This window comes from Simochromis diagramma, unplaced genomic scaffold (genome assembly GCF_900408965.1).
Source record: "Simochromis diagramma unplaced genomic scaffold, fSimDia1.1 OVJJ01000567.1, whole genome shotgun sequence".
Lineage (NCBI taxonomy): Eukaryota > Metazoa > Chordata > Actinopteri > Cichliformes > Cichlidae > Simochromis > Simochromis diagramma.
This window is the reverse complement of record NW_024386973.1, coordinates 331,193-346,458: the sequence shown is the minus strand read 5'-3', so window position 1 is coordinate 346,458 and position 15,266 is coordinate 331,193. Positions and strand designations below refer to the sequence as shown.

The 15,266-nt window shown below is 44.9% G+C and overlaps 2 protein-coding genes across 3 annotated transcripts; both read right to left on the bottom strand.

Annotated features, from left to right (window-relative positions):
* Positions 1 to 214: 214 nt before the first annotated feature.
* tubb6 (tubulin, beta 6 class V) lies at positions 215 to 6,118 on the bottom strand. 2 transcript variants are annotated; one of them, XM_040039492.1, is made up of 7 exons: positions 5,353 to 6,118; positions 5,099 to 5,272; positions 2,807 to 2,915; positions 2,591 to 2,701; positions 1,993 to 2,108; positions 1,247 to 1,375; positions 215 to 1,127 (listed from the first exon to the last, which is right to left on the bottom strand). In XM_040039492.1, the coding sequence occupies exons 2-7, from the start codon at positions 5,153 to 5,155 to the stop codon at positions 309 to 311; spliced, it is 1,341 nt and encodes a 446-aa protein (XP_039895426.1). In that variant the 5' UTR covers positions 5,156 to 5,272; positions 5,353 to 6,118; the 3' UTR covers positions 215 to 308. The 2 variants fall into 2 exon arrangements, with proteins under 2 accessions (XP_039895426.1, XP_039895425.1); XM_040039491.1 differs by having other exon boundaries at positions 5,099 to 6,118.
* A 1,046-nt stretch (positions 6,119 to 7,164) lies between these two features.
* hus1 (HUS1 checkpoint clamp component) lies at positions 7,165 to 11,084 on the bottom strand. The gene is made up of 8 exons (XM_040039493.1): positions 10,785 to 11,084; positions 10,047 to 10,174; positions 9,761 to 9,937; positions 9,230 to 9,337; positions 9,076 to 9,150; positions 8,001 to 8,100; positions 7,646 to 7,780; positions 7,165 to 7,551 (listed from the first exon to the last, which is right to left on the bottom strand). Exons 1-8 carry the CDS (start codon positions 10,834 to 10,836, stop codon positions 7,418 to 7,420), a joined length of 909 nt encoding a protein of 302 aa, XP_039895427.1. The 5' UTR covers positions 10,837 to 11,084; the 3' UTR covers positions 7,165 to 7,417.
* Positions 11,085 to 15,266: the final 4,182 nt, after the last annotated feature.

Sequence of the window (15,266 nt, the reverse complement as noted above, 5' to 3'; positions counted from 1 at the left end):
TTAATATGTAATTCAAAAACGGTGTTTGAGACGAGGTTTTCAATGTTTAATTCTTTTTTGTGAAATTCATTTTCAATTTGAAGTATTTATTAATGGATTAATAATTCATTTTAAAAATATATTTAAAAATAATGTTTTTATTTAAAATAAAATTATTAAATAAGAAATTACTTTAGTAATGTTGGAATAAATAATGTAAAAATGAATTCATGAATGAATTTACAAATGCAGAATTTATTGTACAATTCATTATTTAAGCACAGATTTCTTTATTTCGATACGTGTGGCTCTTGTGGTCCTCCATACTCTTACTCGTTGATCTCATCCTCCTCGTCCTCAAAGTTCTCCTCGCCGTCGTTGGCGGTGGCTTCCTGGTACTGCTGGTACTCGGACACCAGGTCGTTCATGTTGCTTTCCGCCTCCGTGAACTCCATCTCGTCCATGCCCTCGCCGGTGAACCAGTGCAGAAACGCCTTTCGGCGGAACATGGCCGAGAACTGCTCAGAGATCCGCTTGAACAGCTCCTGGATGGCGGTGCTGTTGCCGATGAAGGTGGCGGCCATCTTGAGCCCTCGGGGAGCGATGTCGCAGACGGCCACCTTCACGTTGTTGGGGATCCACTCCACGAAGTAGCTGCTGTTCTTGTTCTGGATATTCAGCATCTGCTCGTCCACCTCCTTCATGGACATGGGCCCCCGGAAGACGGTGGCCACGGTCAGATAGCGTCCGTGGCGAGGGTCGCAAGCCGCCATCATGTTCCTGGCGTCAAACATCTGCTGGGTGAGCTCGGGAACAGTGAGCGCGCGATACTGCTGGCTGCCCCGCGCTGTCAGAGGAGCAAACCCCGGCATGAAGAAGTGCAGCCTGGGGAAAGGAACCATGTTCACGGCCAGCTTGCGGAGATCTGCGTTGAGCTGTCCGGGGAAACGGAGCGAGGTCGTCACGCCGCTCATGGTGGCCGACACCAGGTGGTTGAGGTCGCCGTAGGTGGGGGTGGTGAGTTTAAGAGTGCGGAAGCAGATGTCGTAAAGGGCCTCGTTGTCGATGCAGTAGGTCTCATCTGTGTTTTCTACCAGCTGGTGCACCGACAGGGTGGCGTTGTAAGGCTCCACCACTGTGTCCGACACCTGACGGACCAAAGACAGACGGGACGTGAGAAGAGGCGAGTCGGTATTTATGTTTATTAAGCATCCGAACAAACACGCTGGGAAATGTGGGACAGACGGACAAAATTTCCTCCTCCTACCTTCGGTGAGGGCATGACGCTGAAGGTGTTCATGATCCGGTCGGGGTACTCCTCCCGGATCTTGCTGATCAGCAGGGTGCCCATCCCCGAGCCAGTGCCCCCTCCCAGAGAGTGAGTCAGCTGGAAGCCCTGCAAGAGAAGTTTCGTCTTACAGTAAACGGTGAGGAGACAGACAACCGGTGCAAGGATGGAGCTCAGTGTCATGAACAAACATGCTGTTCACAGTTTATCCTGAAGGCACCATCACTAGAAAACTGACATTCTTGAACAACCCCAGAAGTCAGTCCACGTTACCAAAATTTCACTAATGAGACAACGGATGGTGTCCTGGGGGGCGTCCTCGCAGATCAGGGCATCGCTGAACTCCTGCACAGTCTGAGGTGTGACCTGGCAGCGTCGCAAGGACCGAAACATAACGTCCCAACGGTCTATACATCATATTTATGATGAAGAACTGAGACTGGAAAAAATATTTCCAACATCATACAACATGAGTCCAAATAGATTTGTTAGCATGTAGCGCTAACGTGAACTAAATTCAGCTGAAATTTGAGTCCAAATCATAAACGTGAATCTGCCAGTGAGGAAAAACACAATCTAGAGAAAACTTTAATGATCCTGCATCTTGTTGTTCAATGAATCGTAAAAAACTAAAGCAGGAACGCTGAAGAAGAAAAGGTTTAGCTCCACCCACTGAGGTTAAACTCAGCCAATAAGGCTGCGTCGGTCACATAAAGATGACTCACCTGGAGACAGTCGCAGTGCTCGCACTCCTTCCTCACTATGTCCAGGACAGAGTCCACAAGCTCCGCCCCTTCCGTGTAGTGACCTTTGGCCCAGTTGTTCCCTGCACCTGTCTGACCTGCAGACAGCCAATCAGAAAGGGGAAAATGCATCTGTGAAATGTAAACTGATCACTGTGACAGATGGACACACACACAGTTGCTGGTGGTGACCCATTTCTCAGCTAGTGGACAGTAGGAGTGTGTGTGTGTGTGTGTGTGTGTGTGTGTGTGTGTGTGTGTGTGTGTGTGTGTGTGTGTGTGTGTGTGTGTGTGTGTGTGTGTGTGTGTCTGAAACCTCTCTGCTTCATCTTCTGCTCAGACATAGTTTATATAAGAGACGCTGCAGACGCGTCAGTCTGTTTACTCGGACGATTTAATGCTGGAAAGTTTCGCTGCAGCTCGCCGAGCAGGAATTCTGTGCTCGGCCTCGTCAGGTGGGTCAAACACTGCTGCTAAATAAAGACCCGCAGCTCTGCAGGATCAGGATAAAGGATGAGACTAAACTACTTCATAAGTTTAGAGCTGATTGGCGTGTTCTGATCGTGTCTGCTGAGGTTACCAAAGATGAAGTTATCTGGTCTGAAGAGTTGTCCGAAGGCTCCCGAGCGCACGCTGTCCATGGTTCCCGGTTCCAGGTCGACCAGCACGGCCCGGGGGACGTATTTATGCGCTGCACACAGAGGGGAGTGGTTACCTTTGTGCACCAAAGTTGAGCAGGAGTCTAAGTGATCTCATCACCCTGAACGGAAGGTGACTCACTCTCCTCTGCACTTACAGGAGGCCTCGTTGTAGTAGACGTTGACTCTGTCCAGCTGCAGACTTGAGTCACCCACATAGTTCCCTGCGGGGTCGATGCCGTGCTCGTCACTGATCACTTCCCAAAACTGAGCGAGTCACAGAGAGAGAGAGAAGCATCGGTGATTCAGCAACTTCCTGCCTCTGTGGTGCGTTCACTGACTCACCAATGTCCAAGGTTAAATGTTTGCTCTAAAACCTTCACAGCTTCCTCCTGAAGGCCAAAAAGTTTAGTTTATAAGAACATAAAAGCTGTAAGAAACAGACTCTCCCACATTTTACTGAAGCCTGAATGCAGCACGCGTCACCCCCTGATTTTAACCATTACTGTAAATTAAACGGACTTGATCTGACACCTCATACTGCAGCGTGTGAAAACCACCGCAGCTAACTCAGAGCTCTGTTCAATGGGAAGAGGGTGGCTAAAGATGTGTCAAGGAATTCAATTCAATTTAATTTACACAGCGCCAAATCACAACAACAGTCGCCTCAAGGCGCTTTATATTGTACAGTAGACCCTCCAATAATACATACAGAGAAAAACCCAACAATCATATGACCCCCTATGAGCAGCACTTTGGCGACAGTGGGAAGGAAAAACTCCCTTTTAACAGGAAGAAACCTCCAGCAGAACCAGGCTCAGGGAGGGGCGGGGCCATCTGCTGTGATTGGTTGGGGTGAGAGAAGGAAGACAGGATAAAGACATGCTGTGGAAGAGAGACAGATGTTAATAACAGATATGATTCAATGCAGAGAGGTCTGTTAACACATAGTGAGTGAGGTAGAAACACCCAGTGCATCATGGGAATCCCCGGCAGCCTACGTCTATTGCAGCATAACTAAGGGAGGATTCAGGGTCAGCTGGTCCAGCCCTAACTATATGCTTTAGCAAAAAGGAAAGTTTGAAGCCTAATCTTGAAATTACAAATAAAATTAAAATAAATCTTTACTTATAAATGAGCACAGCCTGTGATACCTCTCACCTAATGAGCTTTGTTTAAGCAGTCTGAGGTTCTTCGTAGGTTTTTTTAGTGCTTGCTTTCTATGCACTAAAAACCCAAAACAAAACAAAAGAAAGAAGAAAAACCCACTAACTCAATCTGAGGGACTAACTCGTCCCTCAGATTGAGTTAGTGGGTCTGATGGAGATTCTGATGGAGGCTAAAAGCTCGGATGGCAACAGGGAAGGAAAGTGTGAGAAAATGAAAGAACAAGCCAGTAAATTCTAAGGAAACTGGGAGATTTTAGAGAGTTGAGTGGCTGCACTGAGGTGAGAGCCTCACGCCTTTAATCTGTTGTTTTCAGTGATTCTTTTTGAAACATTTTCTGAGGTTGCTGTCAGAGCTGCAATCGTTGAATTGAAACTAGTTCAGAGTGCTGTAATCCTGCTCTACTCCACCGGGTACCAATCCAACTGGGACAGTTTATTTTGTTCAAAGCGTCAGACACGTTCTAGCGTCTGCGACTCGATGAACCAAGCTGCCGTTCTTTGAGTTACAACCTAACCTGGACACCTTGTCAGTAAGCTCACACAGAGGTGGAGGCTTTGCTCCGTTATTGCACCAACACCACCCTGTTACACATCAGTGTCTGTGCTAACAGGAAGGAGGCACCGGCTTGTTGCAATAAACGAACAAAACCAACCAGGAAGAACCACAAAAACTGCACAATTTACCCTTCACAGTTTTAACGAACTCAAAAAAACAATCTGCGCGTGTTCATCTCTGACTTCCAGCCGAGAGTGTGTGTGTGTGTAAGTGTGTGTGTAAGTGTGTGTGTCTGTGTGTGTAAGTGAGTGTGTCTGTGTGTGAGTGTGTAAGTGTGTGTGTGTGTCTGTGTGTGTGTGTCTGTGTGTGTGGATTCCTTGAATAGTCTCTGCGTGGCTCACAGAGTTCACTTCTCTCTCCCTCACCACATGTACTCTAGATGAGCTTTTATTATTCCCTCTGTGTCTACTCTGCACTCTACTCTGCACTCTACTGCAGCGGGTTCCAGAGGCGGATCTCACTCGCTGCTACGTTTGAAACATTTTACTTAAATAAAAAGTAACGAGTGTGATTCACGTCTCCTCTGCTGTTCCCGCTCTAACTCTGACCCCACGGTAGTGATAATGTGCGTGAAGCACTCGCGGTGTCTCTGATTGGTTTGTTCACAGTCGTTTCATGGCGCCCCGCAGGTGCGAAGCGGACTCTCGGTGTTTGAAACGAACTTTTGCGTTGTTGGAAATGTCCGACAGACGCGAAGCTGTGAATCAGCGTGGCGCGGTCCCTACCTTGGTCCCGATCTGGTTCCCGCACTGTCCCGCTTGGATGTGAACGATCTCCCTCATGGTTCCTCCGCGTGTGTCCGCTGAAGCTCTGCTGGATCCTGCTGTGAGTCTGCGGAGCGGGAGCGCGCGTCCTGCTTCATCTTCTCCTCCTGTCAGGCGCGTTCACGTCACCACGCCCTGGGGGGGAGGAGTGGGGGTCACGGTCCAGTTTGTCCCAGTCAGCATGAACCCGTGTCCAGCAATGAGCTCACACTCACAGCAGAGCCCACTGCGTTTAAAACACCACCTGTCAGGTAAAACACGCGGACGCTTTCGGGCAGGCTGTGATCACTGTGGACAGTCTGCGTGGAACAGCTGGAGTGACGGAGGCTCCTCGTGGTTGTTCAGAAGAACAGCTGATAGAGGGGAAAGAATTAAAACTTACTACAAAATAAATGGCAGGAATTTATTTTGAAAATCTGACACTTTAACGCATCCTTGCGCATCTCTGTAAACTGCGGCTTTTATTTTGTAACTCCTACAATCTGATCACACCGGTGAAGTACGTGGATGATTTCATCCGGATATCCTGACATTTAAAATCATTTTTAAAATTATTTTTATTGTGAAACTCTGACACGGCTGTGCAGATGAATTACCGTATAATTATTTTGAAAATCTGATACATGTTCAACTTCCTGTCGAATTTAGAGTCCGTTTTAAGATTTTGGTTTTAACTTTTAAGGCTCTTCAACAACAAGCACCACCAGATATCATTGAACTTTTGCAGCCCTATGCCCCTAGTAGGTCTCTGAGGTCGAGTAGTCAGGGCCTACTTGTCACTCAGTATACGAGACTGAAAACTAGGGGTGATGGAGCTTTTGCTACTGTGGCCGCCAGACTGTGGAATTCCCTTCCTCAGGACTTACGATCCGCTGATTCATTGATTACTTTTAAAAAACAGCTAAAAACACATCTTTTTAAAATTGCTTTTTGCTAACTTTGTTTGTATCTTGTTTGTTTTTTTTAATCTGTTATGTCTTGTAAAGCACTTTGTGATTTCTATCTAGAAATGTGCTATATAAATAAAATTTTACTTACTTACTTTACTTAACATATATCATTTTTTCAAAATAATTGCTTTGACAGTTAAAGCAAACACTCATGAGTAAACAGGTGTCCGCGGAGCTGGAAGCTGATTGAGCATGCGCAGACCGTCCCTCAGAGTGGGATGATGATGATGAAGAAGCACGGTCAGCTGTTGCTGAGGCCAGCAGCAGTGTCAGTTTACAGCAAAGGCTGTAAAACAGGAGCTTTGCTCCGTGACTGATCCTCCTTCAGACACAGTGGCGGGGAGGAAGAGGAGGCGTGACCTACGTCACTCAGGAACCTGCAGCCACATATGAAACAAAGAAAAGTGTCTGCACCACAGCCTCCACACATCCAACTCTGAAGGTCTCCTCCAGCCAACATGAGGCGCTGAGAGGTTTGGGTGTGCTGCCCCCTGCTGGAAGACTCGGAGAAACACAGGGAGCAGAATTAGCAACAGGAGACATTTTCTACATCCTGTCTGAAAAAACCAAAGTAAAGCTGTAAAAATGAACATAAAGCCAAGACAAAAACGGGAGTTCCTCTGATGTCCAGCAGAGGCAGCAGTGAGCCAGTCCTCAGACTGCCACGTTAAAACTTTACAGCAGAATTAAACATGTTTACAGCCTGATACACAAACTGTCCCCTTTATAACACCTGTGCAGTACGAATGCTTTAATAACTCACCTGTTTCAATTGGAGTTTGCGTTATTAGGGGCGTGGCAGCTCGATAACCAGGTTCACCAGTGTTACCATCACCTCGGAGTCTTTGTGGAGGGTAAAGTTCTCCTTCTGAAATGCGTCTGGTGAGATTCGAGGCTCTGTGGACTTTGGAACAAACCTGATCAGCAGATTTCTCCTGGACTCGACCCACTGATACACTTAAACCAAGCCAAACTGTGACAGAATGATGGAGGGTGGTTTCAGAAACCGTCCCATCCATCACAGCTTCAGAGGATTTCAGGACATCCAGACCTGCAGCAGCTGCAGCAGACAAAATGTTTATACTTCAGTTTTTATTTTATTGTCACTTTTAAAAAAGGAACTTACATATTCAAACGTTTTTATTTTCAAACACTTTTAATCAAAACCGTCGAAACGTCTCACAAACACAGACTCTTTATCTCAGCGGTCCAAAGCTCCTCCGTCCTGCGTCGCCTCCAACACCATCACAGGTCAGAGAGGAGAGCCTCCGTCAGACGGAGCACAGGCGCGCTCAGCTTTGTGTCCATGTGACGAAACACCTGAAACCGTTTAGTCCAGCTTTACTTCCTCAGACTGGCGCTGAGCGCCGAGCAGAGCGTCTACGCCACGGCGGGGATAAAGTACTTGCAGCGACATGTCTTCATGCAGCAGAATCAGGTGGAGGACGCTCTGATGGACGATGTCTGAGGAGGACGAGAGAGAAATGTGTTAAACTGTGACGTGGATTAGACCCCGGTGGGTTTTGTCCTGAGTGCGAACATGTGAGGGGAGACTCACTGCACATGGCCTTGCTGGGGTTGACCTGCTGCCCCACGAGGAACTGCTGCAGCCTCCTGATGTCCACCCTGGCCTCCACCATGCTCTCCGGGTCCCTGCTCTGAGACGGGCCGCCATCCTGGGAGGCGTCATCGCCTGGAGGGACGGAGGAGCAATGTATGAAAAGTATGGCCCACAGCTGATACACTGACAATCAGTAATCATTAAATATAAACGAGGCTCTCAGCAGCAGGTGGAGGGTGAGACTTTAGGCCCCGCCCCCCCAAAATTAACTGGTTATCAGGGATGTGACGTGATGACTGAGCTCATCCGTCAGCAGGTCTGAGCTGCTCGTGGAGCTAAAGCGTGTTTTTACCCCACGGAGGGTTTCCCAGGTCTCTGAAGTGAGTCGTCACGGAAACCAGATCGGTCTCAATCTTCAGGTTCATCTCGCCGTTCAGGTTGGCTTCGATTACCTGACACGCACGCACACACAGACACACAATAATGTTCAGGCGTTGGTTCTCCTGAAGATTCAGACTTTAAGGTCTCTTTAAATGAGATTTTTCATGTCTTTGAAGGTCATCCAGTTTTGGAAGAAAGAAAGTGACTCTGTAGATCTGATTGATTTGGTTTCATTCTATAATAATGGACTTAGGTTTCTATGAAGGTTTGAACTTTGTTTAAACAAGAGAGAAAATGTTGATGCCTGCTGGAGAAAAGTGTATAAAGTGTGCAGTGAAACATCTATAATAATTCACTGCTACTTCACGGATTTCACCTATCACGGGTTATTTTTAGATCGTAACTCCCGCGATAAACGAGGGGCTGCTGTATTTCACTAATTCAGCGCACAAACACTAGGTGGCAGTGGTGTTTTCCTCTTGGAGTTGACTCTCAGTGTCAGAGTCACTGCTGGAGGTGTTTATGAAAGCTGAAATGATGCTTCTTGAAAAGTTCCCACTGGTCACAGCGAGGATTTAACACTGTAACGCCTGGTGACGTGTTAACACCTTCACTTCCTGTCCGACCGCAGGTAAAGAAATGAAAACGCTCCAAATATTTCAGCATATTTCATCTAAACATCTAAAGCGACATAAGGCTTCAGGTTCTGTGTGGTCACCTGTCGCAGGTAACACGAGGTTTAAATATGTAATTATTTTCATCTGACTTCTTGGCTTCTCGGGAAAAGATGACATAAACATCGTGTTCACATTCAGTTCAATATTTGTCCTCCTACATCGAGCCGGGCGGAGGGCTGACATACAGGAAGACGCCTTTTCACGTATTTCAAAATAAAGGAGTTTACTGTTATGCTAAAAACATGCCGGGCACTTTGTTACACAAACGCGGCGACAAACGTGACTGAAATGACCCAAATCCAGAGAAATAAAGCTGCAGCTCTTCTCTGCATGAGTCCGTGTTTGATCTGAACATGTTTAACCTCCTACCAGGAAGTTGGAGAGGTTCTTCATCCTGTCCACGATGTTCTTCATGGTCTTCAGGGGAGGGAGGTAGATGCTGACCTGCAGTGACACAACCGTGATGAAAAACAAAGGCAGCTCTCATAAAAAGGATGATTTGGTATTCGGCAGCTTCACTTACATCAAAGTCCGGCATGCTCGGCTCTTTGAACTCGTGCCACAGTCTCCGGGGGATGACGTCAACGGGGACGTCGTGAGTGACGACTCGACTGACGCTGGACAGGGTGGGCTGGGCGGCACAGAGGAAGAGGGCTTAAGTTTCTCAGATTAAAGGTTCAAATGAGTTTTAAAAGCAGCTAAAGATGAGCCAGTATGAGCTGTCTTCAGCTCTGCTTTTGGCTTCTATATTTGACTCGTGTTTAGTTTCCTCTCAGGGTTTGGGCGACACCTCAGCTTTATTGTTTTCTGGCCTTGGTTCACACTGGAGTGCCACGTTTCTTCATGACTGAATGATGAATCTAACTTTGATAAACCTGTGGCTGGATTCTGGTTCGGAGACCCGACCGTAGATGAATGTATCCCCAGACGCAGCGTATCTCCTGATGTTATGAATAATAGGCTAAAATTAAACGTATGATTCGAGCTGTGGCAGAGACAAAGACGTCTCAGGTGAACTTGTTGCTGACTGTGAGTTGTTCTCAGGCGCTCTCACCAGCTCGGCGGCGATGGTGAGGCAGGGGCAGTGCTTCTTGGTCAGTTTGACTTTGACCGCCTTGGCGTTCTGGACCGTCTTCAGGGCTCTGGACAGATTCTCCGGAGTCACCTCCAGACAGATCTCGTTGTCCTCGGAGGACACGCCCTCCATCTGGTACTCGTCGAAGAAGTTGGCCTGCGCGAGGAAGGACGGGATCAGGGTCATTTATTACGGTCCTGATCATCTCAGACTCGTTCCTGAGTTTATTTTCTTAGCAGCTGGAAGCCGAAGCGTCGGCTCTCACCTGTGACAGCTCACACCACATGCTGACGCCGCCGTTGGCCACTTTACCGGACAGAACAAAGAACAGGTTGTCCGGCGTCAGCCGCAGGACGCACATCTTTGTCAGCTTTGAGATGGTGGTGACGACTCCTGGTGAGAAAGATCAGAGGTGTGAATCGGGAGAAATATTTAATCAGTCACACGCAGACTCGGTTAGTTTTAATAATAGTTTACTTCAATCAGATCTCTGATCTGCACTTCTGAAAAACTTGATCGCGATAAACACACTAAAAACAATAAATCTACAATTAATATTACAACTGTTGAAAACTAAGTAAAACTAAACATTTCAACAGTAAAACTGACTTTAAACAACAAAAATTAGCTGAAAACTTGAAGTGGAAAACTAGAGCAGATAGCTTTTTATAGAGCCGGTAAATAACAGATTACTCACGCAGCATAAACATATAGCTGATATTTTTGTGGTAATTAATCATGAATCATTAGGCCTGTACCAGACTCCGTGTAGATTTTGTTAAATTTAGATAACAGTAATCAGTCTGCGGCTCTTTGAACACATGCTGTAAGCCGAACTACAGACTTTTCCTATTATGTCAGAAACGCTAAAGAAAGAACAAAGTCCCGCATCGGGAACTTTTAATTAGATGTAATTTTATTTTTTACAGTTTGTGTGCAGCATTTGGAGGGAAGCTAACAGCTTAGCTTCGGCTCTCGGCACAAACAGATGTTTCACACTCACGGGTGAAGTGGTTCAAACAGGCGATGTCAATGATTTTCCCCCGAAACTTCATTTTTTCGTCCCGACAGCAGAATTTAATCTTCCGTTTTGACTTCAGGCGGGGAACTTTTTGATTTGTTTGGTCCGTCTGTGTTTACGGTCCGGCGGAAACAATAGCCACCTGGAAGCTGTTAATTGTTCCGCCCAACGAAAGGAGAAAACAACCAGCAGTGGCCCGACGACCAGAAAAGGACCCCTTAATGGTCTGTACAGAGGCAGAAAACTGTAGCAGCGTCACCGGTTCCTGGTGCGCTTTATATTTTTACTTACACACTGAAATCAGACATTTTACGCTGTTCATCATCTTTTTGTAACTGAGATAGAAAATAACTTCACAGGCATGTTTGGCAGCTTTCACTTAATTTCAGCTTTTTGGTGAAAATTTTCAGAATGTTTTTCACACAAAGATATGATGTCTCGTTTGTTATTGGTTATTATATGTAACATTTATACACCCTCATTGTAGACCAAATAAAACACAAAAAACCCTCAGCATGCCTGTGCATGCTGTGGCTCCTTTTTATTTTGTGATGTAATATTAGGATCTTATCAAAAAATTATACTCAGACAATCCTGTAAAACACAGGCTTTAGAAGTTTAGGTTCCAGAGAAAAAAGTCAACAACTTTTAAAAACCTTATTGTGGGCCAAAAAAACCAAAAAACATTATATATATATATATATATATATATATATATATATATATATATATTTTAGGGGTGCAACGATACACAAAATTCACGGTTCGGTTCGGTTCGATACTTTGGTGTCACGGTTCGATATTTTTTCGATACAAAAAAATGTTCATGCATTTTTAATTTGTCATTTATTAAAATTATAAATATATATTTTAACTCAAAAGTACAGTTTTTAAATTTAACCCTAACCCTTGTGCATGTTTTTTATTTTGACAGCGAATGCGCACCTGCGGACCACTTATGTGCAGCCCTGGTTATTTAGCTCATCATATTGCAGCCACAGAAATTCTTTTGTCCATGAAACCATAAAGCTGCACTTTCTTTTTGCCTTATAGTCTGATTTGTCATAACTTCTCCGTTTTGTGGTAAGCTTTTCTTTGGCTGTCACTTCTTCACCCTGACCTGTCTTATTTGGCTCAGCAGAACTGAAATGCTTTTACACGCTCACTCACATAAGCTCAGCGATTCTCTGCGCGATCAACCTCTCACATGTTTAAGCTTGCTGCGGGAGATTTCACTTGTCATGTTTGCATAGTAAGTAGGGGTGCAACGATATTCGTATCGATATTGAACCGTTCGATACAGTGCTTTCGGTTCGGTACGCATATGTATCGAACAATACAATTTAAAAAAAAAAAAAAAATTTAATTTTTTTTTTTTATTTATTTATTTTTTTTATGTGTCCCGTTTGGATCTATAGCCATCAGAATTGCTGTCTTGAGGCCAAGAAAGATGCCAAGAGGATTTATTTTACCAAGTGGATCATCATATTGGTCCATTTGATTGACCTTTATTATAATTATGAATTTATTTTATTTTCAGTTGCAAACGGGACAGACATGACTGTGGGATAGGACAGGGGGAAAGAATGAAAGAAAGAGAGGGAGAGAAAGAAAGAAAACCAAAGGGGATAAAAAAAAGAACAATACAAAATTTGTAATTTATTTTATCAACTTTCCTTCTGACGATGCTGTCTGTGTTGAGCGCTCAGTGAATCTGCATTTGACTACTCCGCCTAGGCTCGAGAGTGCAGCCTAGGCGGAGTAGTCGAACGCAGATTCACTGAGCACTCAACACAGACAGCATGGTCAGAAGGAAGAGCGCAGGGCAAGCTAGCGAGACAGAAGTGGACCTCCCCCACCCTCATTCAGATCTGGCGTTTGGAATTATTTTGGTTTTCATGTGACGTATGACCCTGAAGGTAAGCGAGTCATGGACTAAAGTAAAACAGTATGTTGGATGTGCCATGCAATGCTCAATTACATGGGTGGGAGCTAGTGTGTTAGCGCAGTTAGCTCGTTAACGTGTTGGCCGTCTAGCCCCATGCACGGGGCGATCGGTGGTAGCTCGTTAACGGAGATTTGCCGTGTTGTGGCGTTAAGGTTATTTCAATGAGATTAACCTGAAAGCACTAGTGGGAACACAACGAATATGACTGCACATTTACGCCGACATCATCCTAGTGCAAAGACAAAAACAACAAGCACGCATGCTACAAACTTTAGCCGAGTCATTTAGACAGCTGTTAGCACATGATTCTCCTTATGGGGACCTGATATGTTTAATATGCTGCTGAGAATATAGCCCAGAAGAAGCGGATAGTATAGCTTTTATTTTGGAAAGAGACATTTCTCTGTAATAAACTCTCTTTTCCAAAGATGAGTGATTCCTCAATCAGATACAGGGCTTGCAATATCGCTAGCCCAACGTCCCGGGGCTATCTCTGCCCTGCCTGTCGGGCTATTGTAGGAAGGAAAAATATATGTCAATGCTTTTGCATTCTTTCAGAAATGTAGCTGGGTAATTATGTCATTGGGTGAGCCACTGTCAATATGTGACATATTGAAATCGTGTTTGAATTTGCGCTTGTTTTTTTGCTTTCACTTTGCAATCGCGCGAACTGTGTATAGAGAGCGACAGTACTGATCTGTGAGTGATGATAATTTGTGCACCAATTCCTCTGACATCGTCTTATTAATTGTTAGCTTACTATGCAAACATGACAAGTGAAATCTCCCGCAGCTTAAACATGTGAGAGGTTGATCGCGCAGAGAATCGCTGAGCTTATGTGAGTGCGTGTGTAAAAGCAGCAGGATATATATTTTAGTTCTGCTGAGCCAAATAAGACAGGTCAGGGTGAAGAAGTGACAGCCAAAGAAAAGCTTACCACAAAACGGAGAAGTTATGACAAATCAGACTATAAGGCAAAAAGAAAGTGCAGCTTTATGGTTTCATGGACAAAAGAATTTCTGTGGCTGCAATATGACGAGCTAAATAACCAGGGCTGCACATAAGTGGTCCACAGGTGCGTATTCGCTGTCAAAATAAAAAACACGCACAAGGGTTAGGGTTAAATTTAAAAACTGTACTTTTGAGTTAAAATATATATTTATAATTTTAATAAATGACAAATTAAAAAGACATGAACATTTTTTTGTATCGAAAAAATATCGAACCGTGACACCAAAGTATCGAACCGAACCGAACCGTGAATTTTGTGTATCGTTGCACCCCTAATAGTAAGCTAACGATTAATAAGACGATGTCAGAGGAATTGGTGCACAAATTATCATCACTCACAGATCAGTGCTGTCGCTCTCTATACACAGTTCGCACGATTGCAAAGTGAAAGCAAAAAAACAAGCGCAAATTCAAACGCGACTTCAATATGTCACATATTGACAGTGGCTCACCGATGCCAATGACATAATTACCCAGCTACATTTCTGAAAGAATGCAAAAGCACTGACATATATTTTTCCTACAATAGCCCGACGGGCAGGGAAGAGATAGATTTTGGTAGCCCGACTGAAAAAATCGCTAGCTCCGGGACGTCGGGCTAGCGATATTGCAAGCCCTGTATCTGATTGAGGAATCACTCATCTTTGGAAAAGAGAGTTTATTACAGAGAAATGGCTCTTTCCAAAATAAAAGCTATACTATCCGCTTCTTCTGGGCTATATTCTCAGCAGCATAAGGAGAATCATGTGCTAACAGCTGTCTAAATGACTCGGCTAAAGTTAGTAGCATGCTTGTTGTTTTTGTCTTTGCACTAGGATGATGTCAGCGTAAATGTGCAGTCATATTCGTTGTGTTCCCACTAGTGCTTTCAGGTTAATCTCGTTGAAATGACCTTAACGCCACAACACGGCAAATCTCCATTAACGAGCTACCGCCGATCGCTCCGTGCATGGGGCTACACGGCAAACACGTTAACGAGCTAACTGCGCTAACACACTAGTTCACACCAATGTAATTGAGCATTGCATGGCACATCCAACATACTGTTTTACTTTAGTCCATGACTCGCTTACCTTCACGGTCATACGTCACATGAAAACCAAAATAATTCCAAACGCCAGATCTGAATGTTGCAAGTAGAGCTTAACTTCTGTCTCGCTAGCTTGCCCTGCGCTCTTCCTTCTGACTATGCTGTCTGTGTTGAGCGCTCAGTGGATCTGCGCTCGACAGTGCAGCCTAGGCGGAGTAGTCGAACACAGATTCACTGAGCGCTCAACACAGACAGCATCGTCAGAAGGAAAATTGATAAAATAAATTACAAATGTTGTATTGTTCGATACATATGCGTACCGAACCGAAAGCACTGTATCGAACGGTTCAATATCGATACGAATATCGTTGCACCCCTAATGTATATATATATATATATATATATATATATATGGAGTGCTGCCAGACACTCCACGAGCGTCTGGCAGCACAAATGAACAAATGAACCCCAAGAA

What these genes read in the sequence shown, in the direction of transcription:
- tubb6 (XM_040039491.1), bottom strand. Translation starts at nt 5,155, where the DNA reads ATGAGGGAGATCGTTCACATCCAAGCGGGACAGTGCGGGAACCAGATC. An exon ending in CTACTACAACGAGGCCTCCT is followed by an intron (nt 2,702 to 2,806) that starts GTAAGTGCAGAG and finishes CTCTGTGTGCAG; the next exon opens with CGCATAAATACGTCCCCCGG. An exon ending in AGCACTGCGACTGTCTCCAG is followed by an intron (nt 1,376 to 1,992) that starts GTGAGTCATCTT and finishes CTTCTCTTGCAG; the next exon opens with GGCTTCCAGCTGACTCACTC.
- hus1 (XM_040039493.1), bottom strand. Translation starts at nt 10,836, where the DNA reads ATGAAGTTTCGGGGGAAAATCATTGACATCGCCTGTTTGAACCACTTC. An exon ending in CCTGGGAAACCCTCCGTGGG is followed by an intron (nt 7,781 to 8,000) that starts GTAAAAACACGC and finishes CCGTCCCTCCAG; the next exon opens with GCGATGACGCCTCCCAGGAT. An exon ending in CCCCAGCAAGGCCATGTGCA is followed by an intron (nt 7,552 to 7,645) that starts GTGAGTCTCCCC and finishes CGTCCTCCTCAG; the next exon opens with ACATCGTCCATCAGAGCGTC.